Here is a 20,229-nt window from a genome sequence, read left to right as displayed (position 1 = left end):
CCAAACACAATAAAACGACCGTAAAATGGATTTTTTCATGGCCAGTGGTTTTAATTAAAACTGTGTTTTCACCAACACCGATTACCATTCTGTTGCTCGGGAGATCGAATGTCATCGGTGTTTCGTCCATATTTCCTATTTGTGACAGTTCAAATGCATATTTCTTTCGATATTTTATAATAAACCTTTGGAAAGATTAGATTTTTTCTTCCAGATCTCTCAGCAGCTTTTGCGCTATCTTTGTTAGCTGACAAAGACAGACACTATGGTAGTTCATGAAGTGAGTACACCAACCCGCTGATGTGACAAACATTGATGGCTTTACTGACTTGTATTTGCAAAAAGAAAAGGAGTACTTGTGGAACCTTAGAGGCTAACAAATGTATTAGTCTCTAAGGTGCCACAAGTACTCCTTTTCTTTTTGCGGATACAGACTAACACGGCTGCTACTCTGAAACTTGATTTGTATTTGTCATCTTTCGACATTTGCAGAGCACGCAGACGAATTCCAGTTCTAGTGACAATGTACCCATTTTGTCAACATTCAACAACCCAATTATTGAGATCTTTCTCCAGCTCAGGAAATGAAGCGCACCTCGTTGGACATTTTTTCTTGCTTCTTGGCATGTCTTTTAGTGTTGTTTTATTTTTTCGCCATTCTCTTACTTCTCATTGATACGGAATTCGCGAGCAGCGGCGCAATTATTGTTTGCTTCTGCATATTCAACAACTTTAAGTTTGAACGCTGCGTGATAAGCAGACCTTTTTCTTTTGATTTCATTGTTGTTCATATTAAATACTAGTATGAAAATAGATTATTATTATTATAGTAGTTATAGATTTTGTAGGACTTTATACAGGAATGTCACCTGCTTTATCACTGTCAAATTATTATTCTTGTTTGTTTATTTCAAAACAGCCCTACAGATTGGCATGTCTGTGGGGATAATAGGCTGTTTTAGTTTTATTAGAGATTCCATCGATTCTGCACGTTATATTTTCATATTGGCTCGAGACTTATGAGGTCCATTGGTAGAAATGCATGAAGAGATCAAATTACTGCTCTTTTAGGATTCCTTTCAAGCCAATCTAGTCCACTAAACAAAGCCTTTGCAACTTTAAAAGGCTGCAGTATTGACATCAATAAATGGGTCGGCAGACTTTGGCTCCCGGCCTGTCAGGGTAAGCCACTGGCGGGTTGGGACGTTTTGTTTACCTGGAGCGCCTGCAGGCATGGAGCCCCTCAGTTCCCTGTGGCCACAGTTCGCCGTTCCCAGCCAATGGGAGCTGCGGGAAGTGGCTGGGAACAGCAAACCGCGGCCATGAGGAACCCTCAGTTCCTCCCTGCCTGCAGGCGCTCCAGGTAAACAAAATGACAGTGTATTAAATATTCAATTCAATGGTTTCATAGAGTTTAAAATCAGCAGATTTTGGTGTAGACCCGTTTATAAGCCAACCCCCGCTCTTTGATGCGTCACTTTTTTACCAAAAAAATTCAGCTTATGAACGAGTATATATGGTAATTTCTGTATAACTTTTTAGGCTTGTCTTCTCTTGTTTTAGGTTGTGATAAACAATGCAGCTGGAAACTTTGTTTCTCCTACTGAACGTCTTTCTGCTAATGCTTGGAAAACAATAGTTGATATTGTTCTTAATGGTACTGCCTTTGTAACTCTAGAAATTGGAAAGGAACTAATTAAAGTACAAAAAGGTAAGTTACACTTAAAGCTAAACAGTGCCTGAGGATTGTGACATCTCATTACCATTTACTGTCCTTGCTTTAAAACTTGTGTACAATAGCAAGTTTTGATGCTTTAAATAAACATTTTGGTAAATGAGTTGTATTGCTGTACAGGTTTGCAAGAAGAAACTTTTGTATAGTGCAAACATCTATACAACACAGCACTACCTTGCAGAATCCATCATTTTATTTTAGGACCTGATCCTGCAATCAGATCCAAAGTGAATGAGGCTGCCTACATAAATCTGATTGCAGGATTTGGACCTTATCTGTAAATTATTAAAAATAAGACTTTTCTTTAAATTACAAATAGTGCTATAACTCATCTCCTGTGTCCTTTCTCCATTTTCCTTTAATTAAGCAATGAACTATGTGGCATTCATTTAAATGGATTCAGTTAGGTTAAAAATCATGCTAGGTTATTTTTTCCCCCAAAAAAATACCATTAATGTTACTATCGGCACCTTAGATTTATTTAAAGTAAAAGAACTGCAAACATCTAAATATTGCTTTTCACTACATTTGAAGACTTTTTGAATTTCCCTCTACTTCACCAATAAAAGTAGACGTATTGGTTTCAGTCTTCTTTCTATTCTGTTTCCAGTCATTTTTCAAGTTCCAGGCTGTGATGTTTTGATGGCAAATACTAGAGGTTAATGTTTAACTTCAAGCAATATTTTTAAATTACGAAAATATTTAATATTAGCTTTTGTTTCTCATTTTTCCTAAATTCAAATTTTGATCCTAAAGTACTTGACAGAGTGTCTGACGGTAACTCTGAAAATTGGACTAATTGGTAATTCTGTTCCAGTGGACATTCAAATATATAGCGCCTGAGTAGGCGACAACATAACCAATTTTTTTTCATTTGTTTTAGGGGAAAATGTTATATGCCAGTATATAATAACTGGCAGATGTATGTAGAAAGCTCTATTTTTATTCTGGCACACTGCTTTGCTAATTTATAAAATGAAAAAAAAATAAATCTTCCTTTCCTGCTCTTTGGCTAGCAGCAGTGCAAGTTCTTGGGTATGGTTTTCCATATGGTCCCTTTTTTATTACTACTTTTCCAGATTTATTAAGGCACACGGTCACACATTTGAGTCAATAGCTCACACTAGATAAGAGCCTAGAATTGTCCTGACTTGTATTTAGAAAGATTAGCTTTTTAATAGGTAAATTTTGGTAAACGTCGATTTCACTGTACGCACACAAACCAACAAAAAAAATAGTTCCGTCAGTGGTGACAGAAATTTGCGCATAGGCGAAGTAAGAAAAATGCTGATTGAGAACTTAAGAATTTGATTTAATTATATTTACTCCGTATATTTTGACATGTGACGTTGACAATTTGTGTTAAGACTTATATGAAGTGTTAACTTTTTGAATCTCAGTATCTACTGTCACTAAAAAAATTGTCTGATCACACCCCATAATTTCCCACAACTGAGAAAATTTAAAAAATAAAAATTGAAAAAAAAGCGTTAAACCCATGGTTTCACACAACAGTGAACATTTCAATTGATAAAAATAAAAAATGCTTGAAAATAAACATTGATATCATCTGTTAAATATAAACAATAAAAATTGAATTCTGCAAAGCCTATTTGTATTGCATTTCTCTAGCTGCCTGATCAGATGGACTCGTTCATTCTAAGGTTTCAGATTTTTGTTGCTTTAACACAGTCTGCAATTATGTAAAAGCAGCAAAAAGTGTTTCCTTTCTAATAATAAACTTTGCCAAATATGTTCTTAATTATTGTACAATCACTGTGTCAGGCTCTTTCTTTCATACCTGAAACCATATTTACTGCTCATTAGATTGTAGTTTTAAAATCATCTCTTCATATATTTTGCTGTATATCATTATGAGCTTCATTATGATCTTTTTAATGAATCTGCGTATAACTGCCTCTTTGTGCTTCAGGGAATCCTTGGGAATAAGGTATTTTAATTTCTATGGGATTTTTCCTTGGGAACATTTAAAATAGTAAATTGCTAGTAGAGTATAGACTTAATTCAAGAATGAGTTACATCATCTTCCATTATTTTTGTGATAATTATAATGAAAATTCATAGTCTCTTCACTATTCATGAATATTGAGTAGTTCACTTTACATATGTGAGCCATCTCATCTTGCAACTGTAATGTAATCTCGTCCTCTATTATCCAAAACATTCATTTATTCCAGAACGATACAGGAAAAATATAGAAGTGCAAGAAGTCCTATCTAGAGCATGAAAAGTAATAGCATGCATATAGGCTTGTTCCTATATTTTACCTGAACAAAAATCTGTTACTATCATAATTACAAAAAATGCTAATATGGTCATATTTATTGAGATTGCAATCTTTATGACAACGTAGTAGAACTTCACTCCAAAAAGTGTCCACGATGCTTTGAATTTGCTTTGCCATTGCTGTATGTTGATGACTAGAGTTTAAAGTTTCAAAGCTGTGTATAGACACTTTAGAGTATGTTATGGTCTCTGGTCAAATGGTATTTTCATGTGCCACATGCAATGCATTCTGGAAATGTACAGTCAGTCCAATAACACTTAGGTACTAATATCTTCTTCCTACTCAGCATCTAAGATCCATCCCAACAGACAAATCTCTGTTGGGACCTCTTAATGTCCTGCCTATTTTACTGCAGTAGCGTCTTTTCTGGTCTTCCAAACATATACCTTGCTTCCCTTTAGTCAATACACATTGCAGCCATTAAAGTCAGCTTCCTTGTCTCACAATAGGAACTTGTCAATGTCCTTTTCAGTTATCTTTCCTGGCTCCCCATCTCATATCCCATTAAATTTAAGCTTCTTGCCTCTTTCTTCAAAGCTCCATGTAATTCTTTCCATCTCTACATATCCTTATTAAGTTTCATGGCATCCCGCTACCTTCCCTCTCCACTCTAATAGTGTCCACAGCCTTGGCCACCAGTTGATCGTCTTTCACAGTCGTGCTTTCTTCTTCATGGCACTCTCATGCAAGGCCTGTTCACGTTTAAGGCCCTCTAAGAGACCCACTTCTGCCATGCTGCCTTCAGTGAATCTCATTTATATTTTTTAAAATTCCCTATTTGTTGTTTCCCTTCCCCTAACCCATGTCTACTTGCCTCTCCTTACGATATGAGCTCCTTGGAGCAGGGACCATTCTTTCTTGAATGTTTGGGATGCACATAGTACATTGTGAGTGCTACTGTAAACAAATATTTAATAATAGTATGCTAGCATACATCACAGCTGTTGTTACAGAGACACTGACATGTATTTTAGGTCCAAAATGTGATCTACGTTAAAACTATTTTTATAAATAGTACACAGTTTGTTTAGCTTTTGAGCTCTTTGTTGCAGGAAGTGTCTTACTGTGCATTTGTATTCTTCCTAGCAGAGTGGGGGTCCCAATCTCTGTTGGGGCATCTAAGTGTTACTGTAATACAAATTACTATTAGTAATCTGCCAGTCCATTGCCTCTTCATTTAAACATTATTTTAAATTTTAACACGAGATAGTGAAAACAATTAAATAATGCCTTTTAATGAACTGATACATTTACACATACACCTTGTAAGAGTGAACTGAAATACATATAAATAAAACATAGATGAGCCTTAACAATACCTGGTAAATATCAGTTTTGCTGCTTCTAAGCTGGGGGCACCTGGTTTTACTTAACATGCATTTAATAAACCTATTCCTTGTAAGTCTACTAATTACGAATAATTTATATCCACATCGAAATAGATTTTAAAGTTAGTTTGGGGTTTTTTGGTCTGTTTTTCTGTTCAGAGTCTCTGTATGGAGAATTTTATTTCTCTAAGGCTAATGGTTTTTTATTTTAATTCTCCTGTGAATGTTTCTCAACATAAATGTTTAATTGAGTTACTTTACTTTGACTTTGTATGTGGGCTATCCCCAAGACATAAAATGTTTGTGATATCCATTGGGCAACAGTTCTAATTAAAATCATTATTCTACCTATAGTATTTTTTTTTTAATATTTTAGTTTTACATTCACTAGCATAAGGAACTAGTGGTCTCTTTACCAGGGACTTATAGCTAATATTTTATCCGCTCCCCTTCCCCCCTCCCGCCCCCCAACTACAGTAGGTACGCACTAATGATTGGGCAAGCTATTTTGAGTTACTGAGTATTACAAAAGAAAGTGAGTGAACAAATAAACAAAAATATTACATCACAAAAAGTACTTCATTTATGTTGATAATTGCTATTCTAACTTAATGTATTTTATAAAAACAGTCTTTGTTAGGAGACCTCATTATGGCACTAATAGCAAGATTTAGTACAATTGTCAAGATTAACTTTGGCATATTTTCTGTTGTAGTATGAGTTACTGTAACCTGCTAAGAAGAGATCTCTGGGCACTAGAATAAACTTCAGTTTCAACCTCAAGCCCCCTACTGCAATTCGTAATAATTTAAGACTATGTTGAAATTAATAATTGTTCACATTGATGTTTTATGTCCTGCCCTTTCAGCCAGGAAGTGTGGGGAACTGATGGAAGCTGGAGCAAAAATAGCTGCCTGAGAACTGGGGGTATGCCTGCACTACAGGTAGAGGTGTAATTCCCATCTTGAGAAGGCACCCACGCTAGCTTTCATCAAGCTAAAAATAGCAGTGCAGCCACAGCAGCACTAGCAGTGGCTCGAGCTAGCCGCCCGAGTACATCTCTAGGATCTTGGATTGGATTGTACTCAGGCAGCTAGCCCAAGCAGTTGCCTGTGCCATCGCAGCTATATCACTGGTTGTAGAACACTACCGCAAGCAAAGCTAGCATGTGTACATCTACCCAAGTTGGAAATTACAGTTCTAATTGCAGTATAGAAATATGCTAAAGGCCTGGGCCTCAAGAAGTATCATGAGAATAATATCCTGGCTCATGCCTTGTGTACACTAGAAAGGGTTTCTTGGTATAATTTCAGTGTCAGAGGGACTCTATAGGTGCAAGGACCTACTTGCACAATTCCAAATGCAGTATTGGGGTTTATAGTACCACCAAGAAAAAGAATTTTTATATATGGAATATATATATAATATATGGAATAACTCTTTCATTTCAGGGACAGGGAGAATCAAAAGTGAAAAGAACAGCTGGAGCCAAACTTGTTTGAGTTCATTTTTACAGCTGAAAGTTAAATCCCTGAAAACAGAGATGATGCAAACACCAGTACTGTTCTGATACTTATGTTGATTTTAAGATTTGTAGCTCATCCTGCATGTTTAAAAATGTTGTCTTCTTGCATCTTACAGGGGCAGCATTCTTGGCTATTACAACTATCTATGCGGAGAGTGGATCTGGATTTGTATCACCAAGTGCCTCTGCCAAAGCTGGGGTAGATGCAATGTGCAAGTGAGTAGTTGAGCGTACCAGTGCTTTATCTTCACATTTCCCAGACTGGGCTGATCGGTTCTTTATCCACATCTTGTCAGTCTGGCAAAATTAAGCTATTTGACTGGATCATGAATGAACTCCTTAGCTTCCATTTTATGTAACAAGAAAGCAGTTGCTACTATCACAGCTTCTCATGGAAAGAAGAATTTAAGTTGTATTACTTTTGCCATCTTACTAGAGCAAAAAGATCAATAAATAGAAGTTTACTCAATTCCATGGAATTCTGCTGCTTAGATTTTTATCAGGACTATCTGCAATAATTCTTTTAATAGCATTACACAGATATCCACATTCATTCCCCAAACAAATACATCTGTGATTAGCAGCTATATGGGAATAGATCAGCACGAGGACCACATGAGGACTAGTACGTTGGCCCGAGGGTCGCATCACTGACACCTTTTTCATATAAAGGTACAAATCCCCTGCCCTGGCCTCAGCCTCACTCCACCCGTGCCCCGCCTCTTCCCACCCCTTCCCCGAAGTCCCCACCCCAAATCCCTGCCCCTGCCCCACCTCTTCTCTGCCACCTCGTCCCCTGAGTGCACGGCTCCCTGCTCCTCCCCCTCCCTCCTGGAAAGTGCTAAGCGCTGCCAAGCAGCTGTTTGGCGGCAGGAAGCGCCTGGAGGTAGGCAGAGGAGCCTGGACGCGGGGGGGAGGGGAGCTTGGCGGCGGCAGCAGGAAATAACTCTGGGGAGGTGCAGGGAGCTTGGCGGGCTGCAGGAAATAACCTTGTGGGCCACATGTTTGAGACCCCTGGAGTAGAAGATACTAACAGACAGTTCAGCCCCGTACACTTCAGTAGAGACAATCAAATGGAAATTTTGAAAATATAAGTAGGTCAGGTATGATTATTTCTCTAGAAAGCAAATAAGGGACACTTTTGCTTTGTTCTTTTACACTTTTTTCATAGAAGTTGAGTATGACTTAAAAGGGTGTATTTCAAAGACTAGCCACCTTATTCATTTACCACAACAGATGTTTTAGCACCTTTAAAGAAACAGCATGTGCAAAGACGATATTGTGCAAAGACGATATTGTTCATAAAAGGAAAACTGCATTTCTTACTCTGCTTTGTAAAACATATTAGAAGTTGGGGTTTGGTTATCTTACTTTTCCTAAAACACTTGGTTTGAGAATTATATTGAAGACTGCCACAAGTGTATACTGGTGGGATTTTCTAAAGTGCCTAAGTGAGATAGGTACCTAAGTACCAATGATTGTCATTAAGGTATGCTTTATATGCAATATATACTTCAAATTGGTGTTACTGTATTCGTCAGTTGGCTAATTCAATGTAACATGAGATCCATGTGTGAGAAGATTCAAATCCAATTAACAAAAAAAAGTAAAAATATTTCAAAAAAATCTGAGAACCTAGGTCAGGATTCAAATGTTAAAAGTGTTTATAAATTTGACACATATACTTCCCAGAATTGTTTCTAAATTACATCCTGAATAACATTAGACAACATGCTGTTTGAAATATTTATGCATTCTATTAATGAATTTTTAGGTCTCTTGCGGCTGAATGGGGTAGATATGGCATGAGATTCAATGTGATCCAACCAGGTCCAATAAGAACAAAGGTACGTTTCTATTATTAAAAAGTGAGACATGACTTTACATGTGCTTAGGCCTGGCAGAAATTGATTTTTATTTTTGTTATAATTTTGATGGAAAATATTAATGTTTATTTTAAAGCATTTTATATATTTGTATTCATTTATATTTTCACAGTTGCACAAAATTATGGTTTTTCGGCTTCTTATTTTTTTCTCAAATTTTCACAATTGTAGGAACTTACGGCAGTCATACAATAATTATTTAATGACATTAGATGTTGAGATTTAAAAAGTTAAAGCTTTATAACTGTTAACACAAATTGTCGTCATATCAAAATATACAAAATAAATAGTCTTAAATCAAACTCCAGTGAGTTATCAAGCAGCATTTCTTTTACTTTGCCTATCTGTAAATTTTGATATTTGATGGAAATATATTTTAATCAGTTTGTGTGTGTACAGTGAAATTGATATTGTCATGAGGTGCTCCAGTCACCGCCAGTCTAGCGTCTCCTCCTGGTCACTTGGCAGTGTTCTCATTCACTGCCCCGGTGCCACTCCCTCAGTAGCTAGAAGGGGAACCGGGCCTGCCCTCTACTCCAGGTTCCAGTCCAGGGACCTTCAGCTCAGCAGTTCTGGGCTTCCTCTCTATGTCCTTACTGTTCCATCTCTGGACTGCTTCCTACACTCTGGTTCCCCTTTTCTCTCTCTGGGTGTACCAGCTCCAAAAAACCTTTTCCCAGGGAGTGACTATCCTTTCTCAGCAGCTGTCCCTATCTTGTGACAGCTTCCTGGCTTTATAGGCCTCGCGTGTTTGTACACAGGTGAGCCTGTTCCGAATTAGCTGCCTGCAGCCAAAAGCTCCCCTGTTTGAAGCCTAATTAGCTGATTGAGCCACCCCATCACAGACACACATCGACATTTACCAATAAAAATCTAATCATTCCAAGTCTACATATGTTATGTCATGCAAACGTGCTTTAATATAGCATATCTCTTACTATAACCCTTTTGGTATGGATAAGACCAAACTTGGTTTCTTCAGTGATCCAACAGTGTTGTGCAACATTGAGCAAGTCACTTATACTCTCAGTAGTTTATTTTCTCCATCTGTGAAATGAGAGTAATTGTAAATGCTTCAGGATAGTATTTTCCCAAACTTTTAAAAGCTGAGCCTCCCTTCTCCCAATAAAGGAAAATGGAACTTCATGCCTCTCCAACTCCTCTGAGGGTTGTCTAAGGTTTACTCTCTTTTGAGAATTTTAGTTAAATGAAATTAAGTGGTATTTTTAAACAGGTCTTTCATTTTTTATTTTAAGAAATGACATATTTGTCTGAGGAAAGCAAGGCTTTACAATAAATTCTGTGGCATTTGTTTGTAATTCTTTTGAATACCACATCCAATCAATTCCAAAATTTCAGGGAATGTTGTAGGCATCAATGGGTAGAACCCTATTGATTTTGGTGAAAATAGGAAAAGTGGAAGGAGGAAATTGGAGGACACACGGGCCACTGGCATCTGGTTAGCAGACCCAGCAGCTTCAACTTCCTTTACAATTGTGTATATATCAAAGAACTGGTTTATGACAACCCTTAATGCCTTCCAGCATAATAATACCCACCATCTCAGCTCTGCTGATCCTCCCAGTACAGTTTAAAAATGTTGACATCTTGAATGACTTATGTCCCAGACAGAAAGAAAAGAAGTAAGAGTGGTGGGGGAAATGGGAAGGTTCACAGAAGTCCTGGTGATTGGGTGGCAGGGAGGAGAACAGGGGGAACCCTGGTATTGAAAGGAAGGGGGAAAGGGAAAGCATAGAAGAGGGAGAGAATAGGGGAGGCATAGAGCCCCTGGCATGGGAGACAGTGATATGGGTGAAGGGAGACATGGGGGGCACACAGCCTTTGGCACGAATGATGGAGTGGGGGATTTGCAGGGAGTCCCTGAACTAGAGGGGTATGGGAGGTTGACAAACATGGAGCTTGTAGGGGTAATGGAGCAATGCAAGGAGCCCCAGGTGAGTACAGTGTGCTTGGCCTACAGATACAACAACGTGTGCAACTCCCTAGTCAATATGGGATGTTAAATCAATGAATACAAATTATTTTATTATTTAAAACTGAAATAAAACATTAATTGTCAAGTTTACAGTATCACTTCACAGCAGTTTTTAGTTCTAGTTGCATGTGCTAAGTGTTGACATTAATTTTTTCTCTAAAATACAGTTTCACACTCATTGACTATGTTAAGCACAGGTCTTGGCCTTGGCTTCCTCTCAAGTGGGCTTAGATGCCCTCATGGGCAATTTTGGCTTTGCTTCTCAAGCAGAAGTAAGGGAAATAAACCCACCCCTGTTGTCACTTAGAGTAGATTTTGTAGACCTTCATAATAAACTTGAATAATTAAATACTTTACATTAACTATCATCATTGTATCTGAGTTAGTGGGGCAGCTCATGCTTCGGGGTATTGTTCAGGCTCTCTACGAACTAAGGTAGGCATTGCTGCATCAGGTGCTTGTGAGTCAAGTTTTCAAGATTCTCTGCAACTGTAATAGCTGGAGACTTACTTTTTTAATGAAAGCTGATATGCTGGAGAACAATGGAGAGGCCTATCTTTATTCTACCCGCACTTGTCCTAGGGGAAGGGGCCCACACTTTGGGAAACACTGTTTTAAGTAACCATAGGAGGAAAAGAAAAGTCCTTTGTCAGTGCCAAGTTATTAGATATACAACCTGGTATTTTAAAAAATAAGATCATTAAGCAGTTATGTTACTATATATTACTATTTTACTGATATGTTTTACTAAATAGCACTGTGCTTGCATTGACTTCAATTATGTTTTCTTAGGTTTCTGATTTTGCTCAGTAAAGTTTATTCGTGTTAGTAAAAGAGTCCATTTGAGTGAGGTTTTTCTCCCCAGGCTCAGCCATGTCTTGCACTGTCCCCAGATATTCAAATGCACTTTAAAGCCCAAAGCTATCTAGATTTATTCTGTTCGTTGTTCCTATTCAACCAGATTAAAGGATGCTTGCTTTTCAGTTTCGTTATTCTGTGCTATGTATGATTTTTGGTTTCGTTTGTTTCCTCTACATTTCTTTAGTAGCTCTGCAGCATTTTTGTTTTTCTCAAAGCTTTATCCTGCACGTTTTCAGAAAAAGTGCACAAGATGCTTACTAGAGCCTCTCTTTACTGCTTTCTAATCGTGTAGAAGGGTCACTGCTGAACACCATGAACTGCTTTGTTAAATTCTGGTGTAACTGGTTGACTGAATTTACCCCAGAATTTGACCTTTGTCTCCTGTTCTCTCTTCACCCAGCCCCCAATAAGCATGGGATTGTCACAACACTCCTACTAACTGTTAACTTGTGTATTAAGTCTGATACCAGAAATCAAATCTTAGTTTGAATTTATTTTCTAGTTACTCAGAACATTTTGCTGAATGTTGTTGTTGTTTTTTTTTAATTCTGTAGGGTGCTTTTAGTCGTGTTGACCCAACAGGTACATTTGAGAAAGAAATGATTGGGAGGATTCCCTGTGGCCGTCTGGGAACTGTAGAAGAAATTGCAAATCTTGCCACATACCTCTGTAGTGAATATGCAAGTTGGGTGACTGGAGCAGTAAGTTTTCGTTATTCTAGTTCATGCTGTCACCAGTATTAAGCTTATAGATGATGTTCTGAGTGGTGTTGAGAATTTTTAAAGAAGCTTTAGGTGCTGTAGCATATTTGAGAACTTAGCAAAAGAAATAGCTAATTTGAAAACTTTAGGTTCATTTTTAACCTAGTCAGTTGATTATATTTAAGGCTATGATTTAGTAGCGGAGGTCGCGAAGTCACAAATCCGTGACTTCCAGTGACCTCCATGACTTCAGCCTGTGGCGCTCGGGAGCTGCCCATGGGGGCCGGGAGCAGCGGTGTACACCTGCCGCTGCTGGCAGCCCCCAGAGCTCCAAGACGTCCCAGGTGGCGGGGGAACTCCTGAAACTCCCAGCCACCCCTGGCAGCGGGGGAACCCCTGAGCTCCTGGCTGCGGTGTGGGCCCGTGGAGCTGTGGGTGGCAGGGGCACCCCCGAGCTCCAAGCCGTGGCGGGCGGCGGGAGAACTCCTGAGCTCCAAGCCGTGGCAGGCGGTGGAGGCCTCTGGAATTGCTGGCAGTGGGAGCACCCTGCAGCTCCCCGCCCCCCGGAGTAGCAGGGGAACCCCCAAGCTTCTGGCCGCAGCAGGCCCTCAGGGCTGTGGGGGTACCCCAGAGCTCCCAGCCCCCGCAGATGGCAGGGAACCCTCGAAGCTGCAGACGGCTCAGTCCCCACAGTTCCCAGCTGTGGGGTGCGGGGGATCCTGGAGCTCCAACACCCAACCTGCAGTGGGGGCCCCCGGAGCTCCTAGCCACTGCACACCTGCCCCGTTGCACGTGGTGTGGGGACCCACAGATCACCATTTTGTCAGGGATATTTTTAGTAAAAGTCACGGACAGGTCACAGCTTCCGTGAATTTTTCTTTATTGCTCGTGACCTCTCCGTGACTTTTACTAAAAATATCCGTAGGGTGACCAGCCAGCAAGTGAAAAATCAGGACGGGGTGGAGAGTAATAGGTACCTATATAAGACAAAGTCCCCAAAAATCAGGACTGTCCCTATAAAATCGGGACATCTGGTTACCCTAAATATCCGTGACAAACTCTTAGCCTTAATTATACTTCACTCTAGCTACTGGTTTTAAAGCACAGAGCTTCTTATAAGAAGTGTTGCATTCATTTATTCTGAGTGTATTTTTTAGTCTGAATTTGTACAAGTTGAGGTTGATGTTTCCAAACCCTGATATATGAGAATGCTAATGATACAGGAACTTAATAAAAAAGCACCAATTTTAAGTGCATTGCTTCCTTTTCCCCTAGGTTATTAGAATGGATGGTGGAGAATATGTTTCTATGGCTGGAGAGTTCAATGACCTGAAAAAGGTAATAAGTTACATGCATGCTATTTACATACAAACATACTTAAAAATTTATATAAAATTGTATGCAGACCCAAGTGAAATGCTATTTCTTCTTATATTATGTAGGTTACCAATGAGCAGTGGGATATAATGGAAGCATTAATCAGGAAAACAAAAGGCTCTTAAAATACTCGTCTTATCTTCCTTACAGAAAGTATCACTGGAAAAGTACCATTAGCTGTAAATCACACACATATTAAGAAATAATCTTGTTAAACATTTTATTGGCAATTCTAATAAAACATTTTTAAATTGGAATATGTTTTGAATGAGTCATTTATACTTACCCCTTAATTTGACTGTTTTGTTCCCATAGGCAAATGAAGTCTTCTGATTAGGTACGTAAAATATTCTACAGCTTTGAGTAAAAATATCTATGCCATGCTGTAGAATTAGTTCCACTTCTCTTCTTGTTTTAATGTGGGCTGGTCTACATGGTGTGATAGCATGCACCAGTTGGGTTGTAAATTCTAGTGTGCACCAGCATGTCCAGAGTGCACCAGCACTGACTGGTCCATGTGGGACCTGGCTGGCGCATACTAAAAGTTCCCCAGTCTCCATTAACATAGTCCCATTTCAAACAGTACTATGTTTTCAGGGAGTAGGGAGCCTTTAGTGCAGTGGTCCCCAACACGGTGCCTGCAGGCTCCATGGCGCCCGCCCGGGCATTTGTGTGCACCCACCTACTGATAAGGGAGCGCTTCCGCCGTACAAACCGCTGCCGAGGAGCGCGGCCGCCAGACAACCAGCTGCCAAAATGCCGCCGAAAGTGGCAACGCCAAGAAGCGTCGCCGCCGAAATGCCGCCGCGGGAACATGAATATGCTATTGCAACAGAAAGGTTGGGGGCCACCGCTTTAGTGCGTGCTAGCAGGATCCATATAGGCCAGTTAGTACATGACATACTGATGTGTGCTAGAATTTACATCCCAGCTGGCACACATTAAAACATCATGTAGACAAACCTGTATTTCAACATTTTTTCTCAGTTCAGATATTTGCATATTTTTTAATTATCATTTCAGTTCCAGTAATGTTTCTGGAATATTTTATTGAAAAGATAGAAGATAAACTGATGAAAACTACAAAATTAAGATGTAAGCTTTGCACTCCAGTATTAGTTCCTGATCCTGTAAACACTTACACGTGCTTTGCTTTACTACCGTGAGGAGTCAATGGAACATACATAAGTCTTTGCAGAATTGGAGCCTAATACTGTTGTTGGGAGGAAGAGTGTAAATGAGTAGAGAGTACTAAGGTACATCTCACACAGAAGTTAAAGACTGAATACTAGTTACAATCTTGATTTTGCTGACATTTTTCAGTCTGTGTTGCATCTGTTGTAATTGATGTTAAAAATTGCATTGAAGATTGGGTTTGCCTTCCTGAATACATATATATTTTCTTTATATATATTTTTGCTCCCTCAAAAGTTTTGAGTAAATGCTCTTGAAAAGAGAGACTAGTAGCTCCTTCGGTGCAATTGTGATTCTGAATCCTTTTCTCATTGTCTGATATCACTTAGGGCAGGAACAAGGCTCCACCATTCCTGTCTATTGTGCTATTTGAGGGAATGGCTACCTTGTATTTCCATAACTTTTTTATGAGAATAGGTGGTTGGCCTTTCACTCAACCTGAAGGCTCAGTGGATTGCTTTTTGTCTGATCTCTGCCCTTTGACCTGTCTGGCTTGGGTGGCTCTACGAGGAGTCCAAACTCATGCTGCTAGAGTTCTCATTGGCACATACAAGCCTTCTCACTGCATCAAGGTGCAGTCTCCAGGGAAGGGCTGTTGTGAGTACTAGTGACACATTTTCTGCATGACTAGGCATGTCTGCTTAGGAGGAACTTTATTAAAACTAGAAAAGGAGACTTGTAAGTCAGGACTGAGGACTGCATTGGCAAAGCTTTGTGGAAAGCTTGCACAGCACTTGCCTTCACAAACCGGTGCTATTCTGGTCTATGTTGAGTAGTCTGTAATGGAGGGTTCTGGGGTAGGAAAGATCAGTGGTATGTGGGAGGGAAGCAGGGCTAATACAGGCAGTGCTGCCAAATCTGCAGCCTCAGGGGGTGTGAGGGGATGAGGGTATGGTGAGAGGGCACCACTGCTTGTGTGATATCTACTGCCAATGTTCCAGTGCCGCACGGTGTGGAACACAAATCGCTTATTGCCAAGTGTTCTGTGGGATTGTAACTAGTGCTTAGGCCCATAAAAGCAGGATGCTTTCTCCTATATTAGAGCTCAGGCACATCACAGGCCCCCCGACTTTTTTCCTGTTTAACAAGAAATCTCTATCCACTGTGTTTTTAACTCTCTCCACAAGTGTACACATCAGTTCTGGATACAGTGCCTATTCCCTGCTTCCTCTGGGACTGATGTAGCCCTCCCTCCATGTCTAGTATGGCATAGGAATTTTGATCAGGTCATATGCTGGACCTTGGGCCTTTTAGCTGGGGACCTAATTGAACGACTTTGTTAGGGGCCCCAGATTTCCTTGAACCAGCCCTGCAAACAAGCAAGAAAGGAAGGTAACGAGCATTGGGAGTACTGGAGAAGAGGAAAGGAGCTAGTGGGAGCTGCAGAGACGGACAAGCTCCCTTGGATGTGAAGTTACAGCTACTTTTTGAAGTAAAATCATGTTTCTAGGGGACAGTAGCTATCACATCAGTGAATTGTATGATCAATCCTGTGAACTCAGGATGAACTCATCCTCAACGTGGAGAGACCATGCAAATGACTACATATCATCGCTCTTCAAGCCAGAATTAAATCTGGTCTCTTCAACTGTATCATGAAGTTTTTCCTTTTTGCTTTAGTAGGTGATTTGCTGTCTTGATGAACCTTTTATAATTCTGTGGATTAAAGATGCTCTGTAAAAGTGAAATGTATTGTATTGCATTGTTCAGCGTGCACATAAATAAGACTCTACAATATATTAAACCCATTTCAGATATTTTATGTGGAGAAACAGGGAGTGCAGAATAATTTTGCAGTTACTATTGAAGACGGAATAGAGCTGACCTGGAGTGTTCCTCACTGTGATATTACAGTTGCTGTTTACCTTTTGTTGCCTATAGGAATTCTCTCCTTTAGAACAACACAAGTTCTTCTAAGACCATTGGTGGTGGTGTACCAGTCTGAGAATCTGCCTCACTTTTGTATGATATTTCTATTTTTGAGGTCTGTCTGTTCATTTTAGATTCTAAACTCTTTGGACAGAGATTGTGTCTTCCTCTTTCTTCTTTACATCCTGATACGCACTGACAGCACTTTAATAAATACAAAGGTTGAAGTGGAAGGTAATTTGTAAACTGACTTTTTAACCCCAGCTTGCATCTCATGCTGGTATTAACTAGCATTTTTGCATACAGATGGTTTCTAATTCTGAATTGAGTGTTTTCTTTCCTGTAGAATTGGGTCATGTAGCTGTTTTGCTGAACAATGTGCTGTAACTCGTATCCCTGCTTTTACACTGTTAAACTGACTTAAATAAAATACTACCGTGCTACCATAATGCAGTAAAATAAAACCATTCTTGATGTTTTAATACATTGGCCTGATTTTCAAGGTGTAGAGCAACTGTTGATTTCAGGGGGATTTGAAGGAGCTCAGCACTTTTGAAAATCAGGCCACTTATATTTAGATGCTTAACTATGGATTTCTGAGCCGCCTTTTAGGCACCTAAGAAGAATGTTATTTCAGTGTGTATCGCTAAAAAATGCTTAGGATGGAAGATGTACTGATTTCTAGTAACAATGCAGTGCATAAGTTCTCATCACACAAAGTTAGTTTTGCCTAATGAAATCAACCCTTTAACTGACAAAAACTTAAATACAGTTTTTGTCAGTTAAATTGGATCTTGAAAAAACTTGTCTTGTTATATTAAGCACATCTTACTAAGAAAGCAGCATTGGCAAACAGTGTACTGATCTATATTTGACCTTTGCACAGTGTGAGAGTTGCTGCTATAAACATTTTTAAATTTTCAGTGGCCTTCAGGTGAAGAGTGAGGGCTGGGCCTCGGGGTGCAACATGGGCCGGGCCATGGCCTGGGTCAGGGGAGGCTTATGATACCTGCCACCCATGCTGGGGGTGTGGCCCCATCACCGGCACCCTTAATTCCACCACCTAGGCCTGAAAGCATAAATTCATAACTTTGCTAGACACTAAAAATCATCCAGTGAATGGAGACACTGGCTTTATTACTTATTACAACAATCTATAACCCACTTACAACCCCTCCCTGCCCAGATGCCCTTTTTCTCCCTCTCTGACTGGACAGGTGTTAATGGATCTCTTCAGCTTGAATGGGCCCTTGAAATATGTGTTAACTACTTCTGCTAAACAATCTGTTCCACCTGCGGAAGAGCTCTGTGTAAACTTGAAAGTTGTCTTTCTCACCAACAGAAGTTGATCCAATAAAAGATATTACCTCAGCCAACTTCTCCCTCAAAACAGAACATGTCAGGCCTATGTGCAACAGTGAATGAATGCATAAATCTCTCCCTTCAAGCTCTATGTTCAAATCCTTATTAGGTTGCCCGTGAAAAGCTTTGTTTTTCTTTACTCCAGGTAGTGGTCCTTTGTCACAGATGTCAATTGTGCATTGTTAACAATTTCTGTTTAGGAGATTCCTGAGGGACCTCATGTTGTGAATATCATGTGTTGTAGGCCAAGGTTGGGGAGTGTTTTGGCACTGCCTAGCTTTAATTAGTTAGATCAATTCAGTAAGTAAGGAATTTATTTATAATGCATATAATTGAAGTGTCAGCCGTAAAGGTAATGAAGACAACTTTTTTTTCTAAAGTACAATAGAACTTTGCTGTTTTACACTTCACTAAACTATATACTTTAAAATGCACATAGACAATGGTCTTCTCAGTCGATTTAGTAGCAGATAGTGTGGTGAGGTCTCCATTGTAACAGCATATTTTGTAAAATGTATATATTTAAACTCCAAAATATTATACTCATCTTACATAGCACATTTGCTTGCATATTGTATAGTGTTACATTTTAGTAGATTATTTTGTTAATGAGTGAGTAATTAAACATTTTAGTAACTAAAATATATTATTTCCTGTTTAACTACCTCTATATAGGTTTCTTTATAGAGTCTGAATACAGTATACAGGAGCCGCAGGTATAATTAATATTTTAGCTGTCTATTATTCTTCCAGTATGATCTTTCTGCTGCCACCAGATATCTCCCAGAGTAAGCAACCTTAGGGTTTGACCATCACCAACTCCTGTTGTCTTCAGCGCCTCTCAGGTGCCAGACTTGGAGGAACAATTCCAGGGAGGTGTAGATGTTTTAAAAAGCAGGCGTTTTTACAGTGATCCTGACTTACTATATTTGCTAGACTTGACATTGTATTAATATAAGACACGTCGTTGTTAGCCTGTCTTTTTTAATTGCTATACTTCAGTGGAAATATGGGCTTGTTATGCATGATTTAAGAAACAATGCACATGTAGAGGACTCAAATCTTCTTTATATATTCTGTACAGTACCAAGGCAGCTGGTTTTAATAGGAATGGTAGAAGTGAGACTTTGGAACAAATCTTTGATAGGCAACTTTTCTTGTGTTCTGGAAGCCAGATTCAAGTTTAGATGATATCTTTCTATCAAAACAATTTAACTACCTCATCTTTCAGTCTAATTATTGTACCAAACGGTCACTTTAAATCACAGATACTATTACAGTGCAAGATGTTTTCACCTTTACTTTTAAGTGTTAAAATAAGGCAAAATCCATTGCTTCATGTGCACAAAATCTATCCACAATTCACTTTAATCATATATATATATATATATATGATTAGTGTGTGTGTGTGTTAAGCCTAGAGGCAGATAATTTATTCACTGTTCCTTCACTTAAAATACACAATTATACTTTACATTGCATAGAGAAAAGAGGTGAACCAGAAGCTGAGTAATCAGATCACTGTGCCTGGAGTGAGGTTGTCATTGACCTGTCTTGATCTGACTCTAAACAACTTAGTGCGTTACTTTTTTTCCACTAAGAATCACTCTGTTGCCTCCTCCTTCTATCTTCTACTTACATCTATCTCAAGATCGGAGAGTACCCAGTACACTTGCTGCTTGAGACCACTTGTATCTAATTAAACCGATTTGCCCCTGTTAGATAAGTTACTGTGGATGCATTTTAGGCATTGTGTCCAGCTAATAAAATAATCTATTGAGCTGGGATTGCTTCTGAAACAACGCACTTTAAGTAGAGGCAGCTTAGGTTGATTGACATTAAGACATAGACCTAATTCTCTTCTCACACTACTATAAATTGGGAGTAACTCCACGGAAGTCTGTGGAGTTATGCTGGCATAAAACTGGTGTAAGTAAAAGGAGACCCACACCTACAGAGCACAATCAGAAAAAAGACAGGAGCAATTATAGTGTGCTTTCTGCTTTAAAAAAAAATATTCCCCTGCAGAGTAATCTAGTTTAGAGTCTGATATATAAACTACTAGACTTGGTGTTGAATTAGTACTT

At 39.2% G+C, this 20,229-nt stretch overlaps 1 protein-coding gene across 1 annotated transcript in view; it reads left to right on the top strand.

The window, feature by feature from the left end:
- Positions 1 to 13,974, top strand: part of DECR1 (2,4-dienoyl-CoA reductase 1) — a 36,601-nt gene extending 22,627 nt beyond the window's left edge. The window contains exons 5-10 of the mRNA XM_077810046.1: positions 1,564 to 1,711; positions 7,013 to 7,112; positions 8,671 to 8,743; positions 12,194 to 12,340; positions 13,616 to 13,678; positions 13,783 to 13,974. Of these exons, the coding sequence (XP_077666172.1) occupies positions 1,564 to 1,711; positions 7,013 to 7,112; positions 8,671 to 8,743; positions 12,194 to 12,340; positions 13,616 to 13,678; positions 13,783 to 13,842 (591 nt within the window). The 3' untranslated portion in view covers positions 13,843 to 13,974. The remainder of the gene's footprint in view (positions 1 to 1,563; positions 1,712 to 7,012; positions 7,113 to 8,670; positions 8,744 to 12,193; positions 12,341 to 13,615; positions 13,679 to 13,782) is intronic.
- Positions 13,975 to 20,229: the final 6,255 nt, after the last annotated feature.

The sequence above is a fragment of the Eretmochelys imbricata genome, chromosome 2, assembly GCF_965152235.1.
Source record: "Eretmochelys imbricata isolate rEreImb1 chromosome 2, rEreImb1.hap1, whole genome shotgun sequence".
In the NCBI taxonomy this organism is placed as follows: domain Eukaryota; kingdom Metazoa; phylum Chordata; order Testudines; family Cheloniidae; genus Eretmochelys; species Eretmochelys imbricata.
This window is presented reverse-complemented; position numbering and strand designations above follow the sequence as displayed.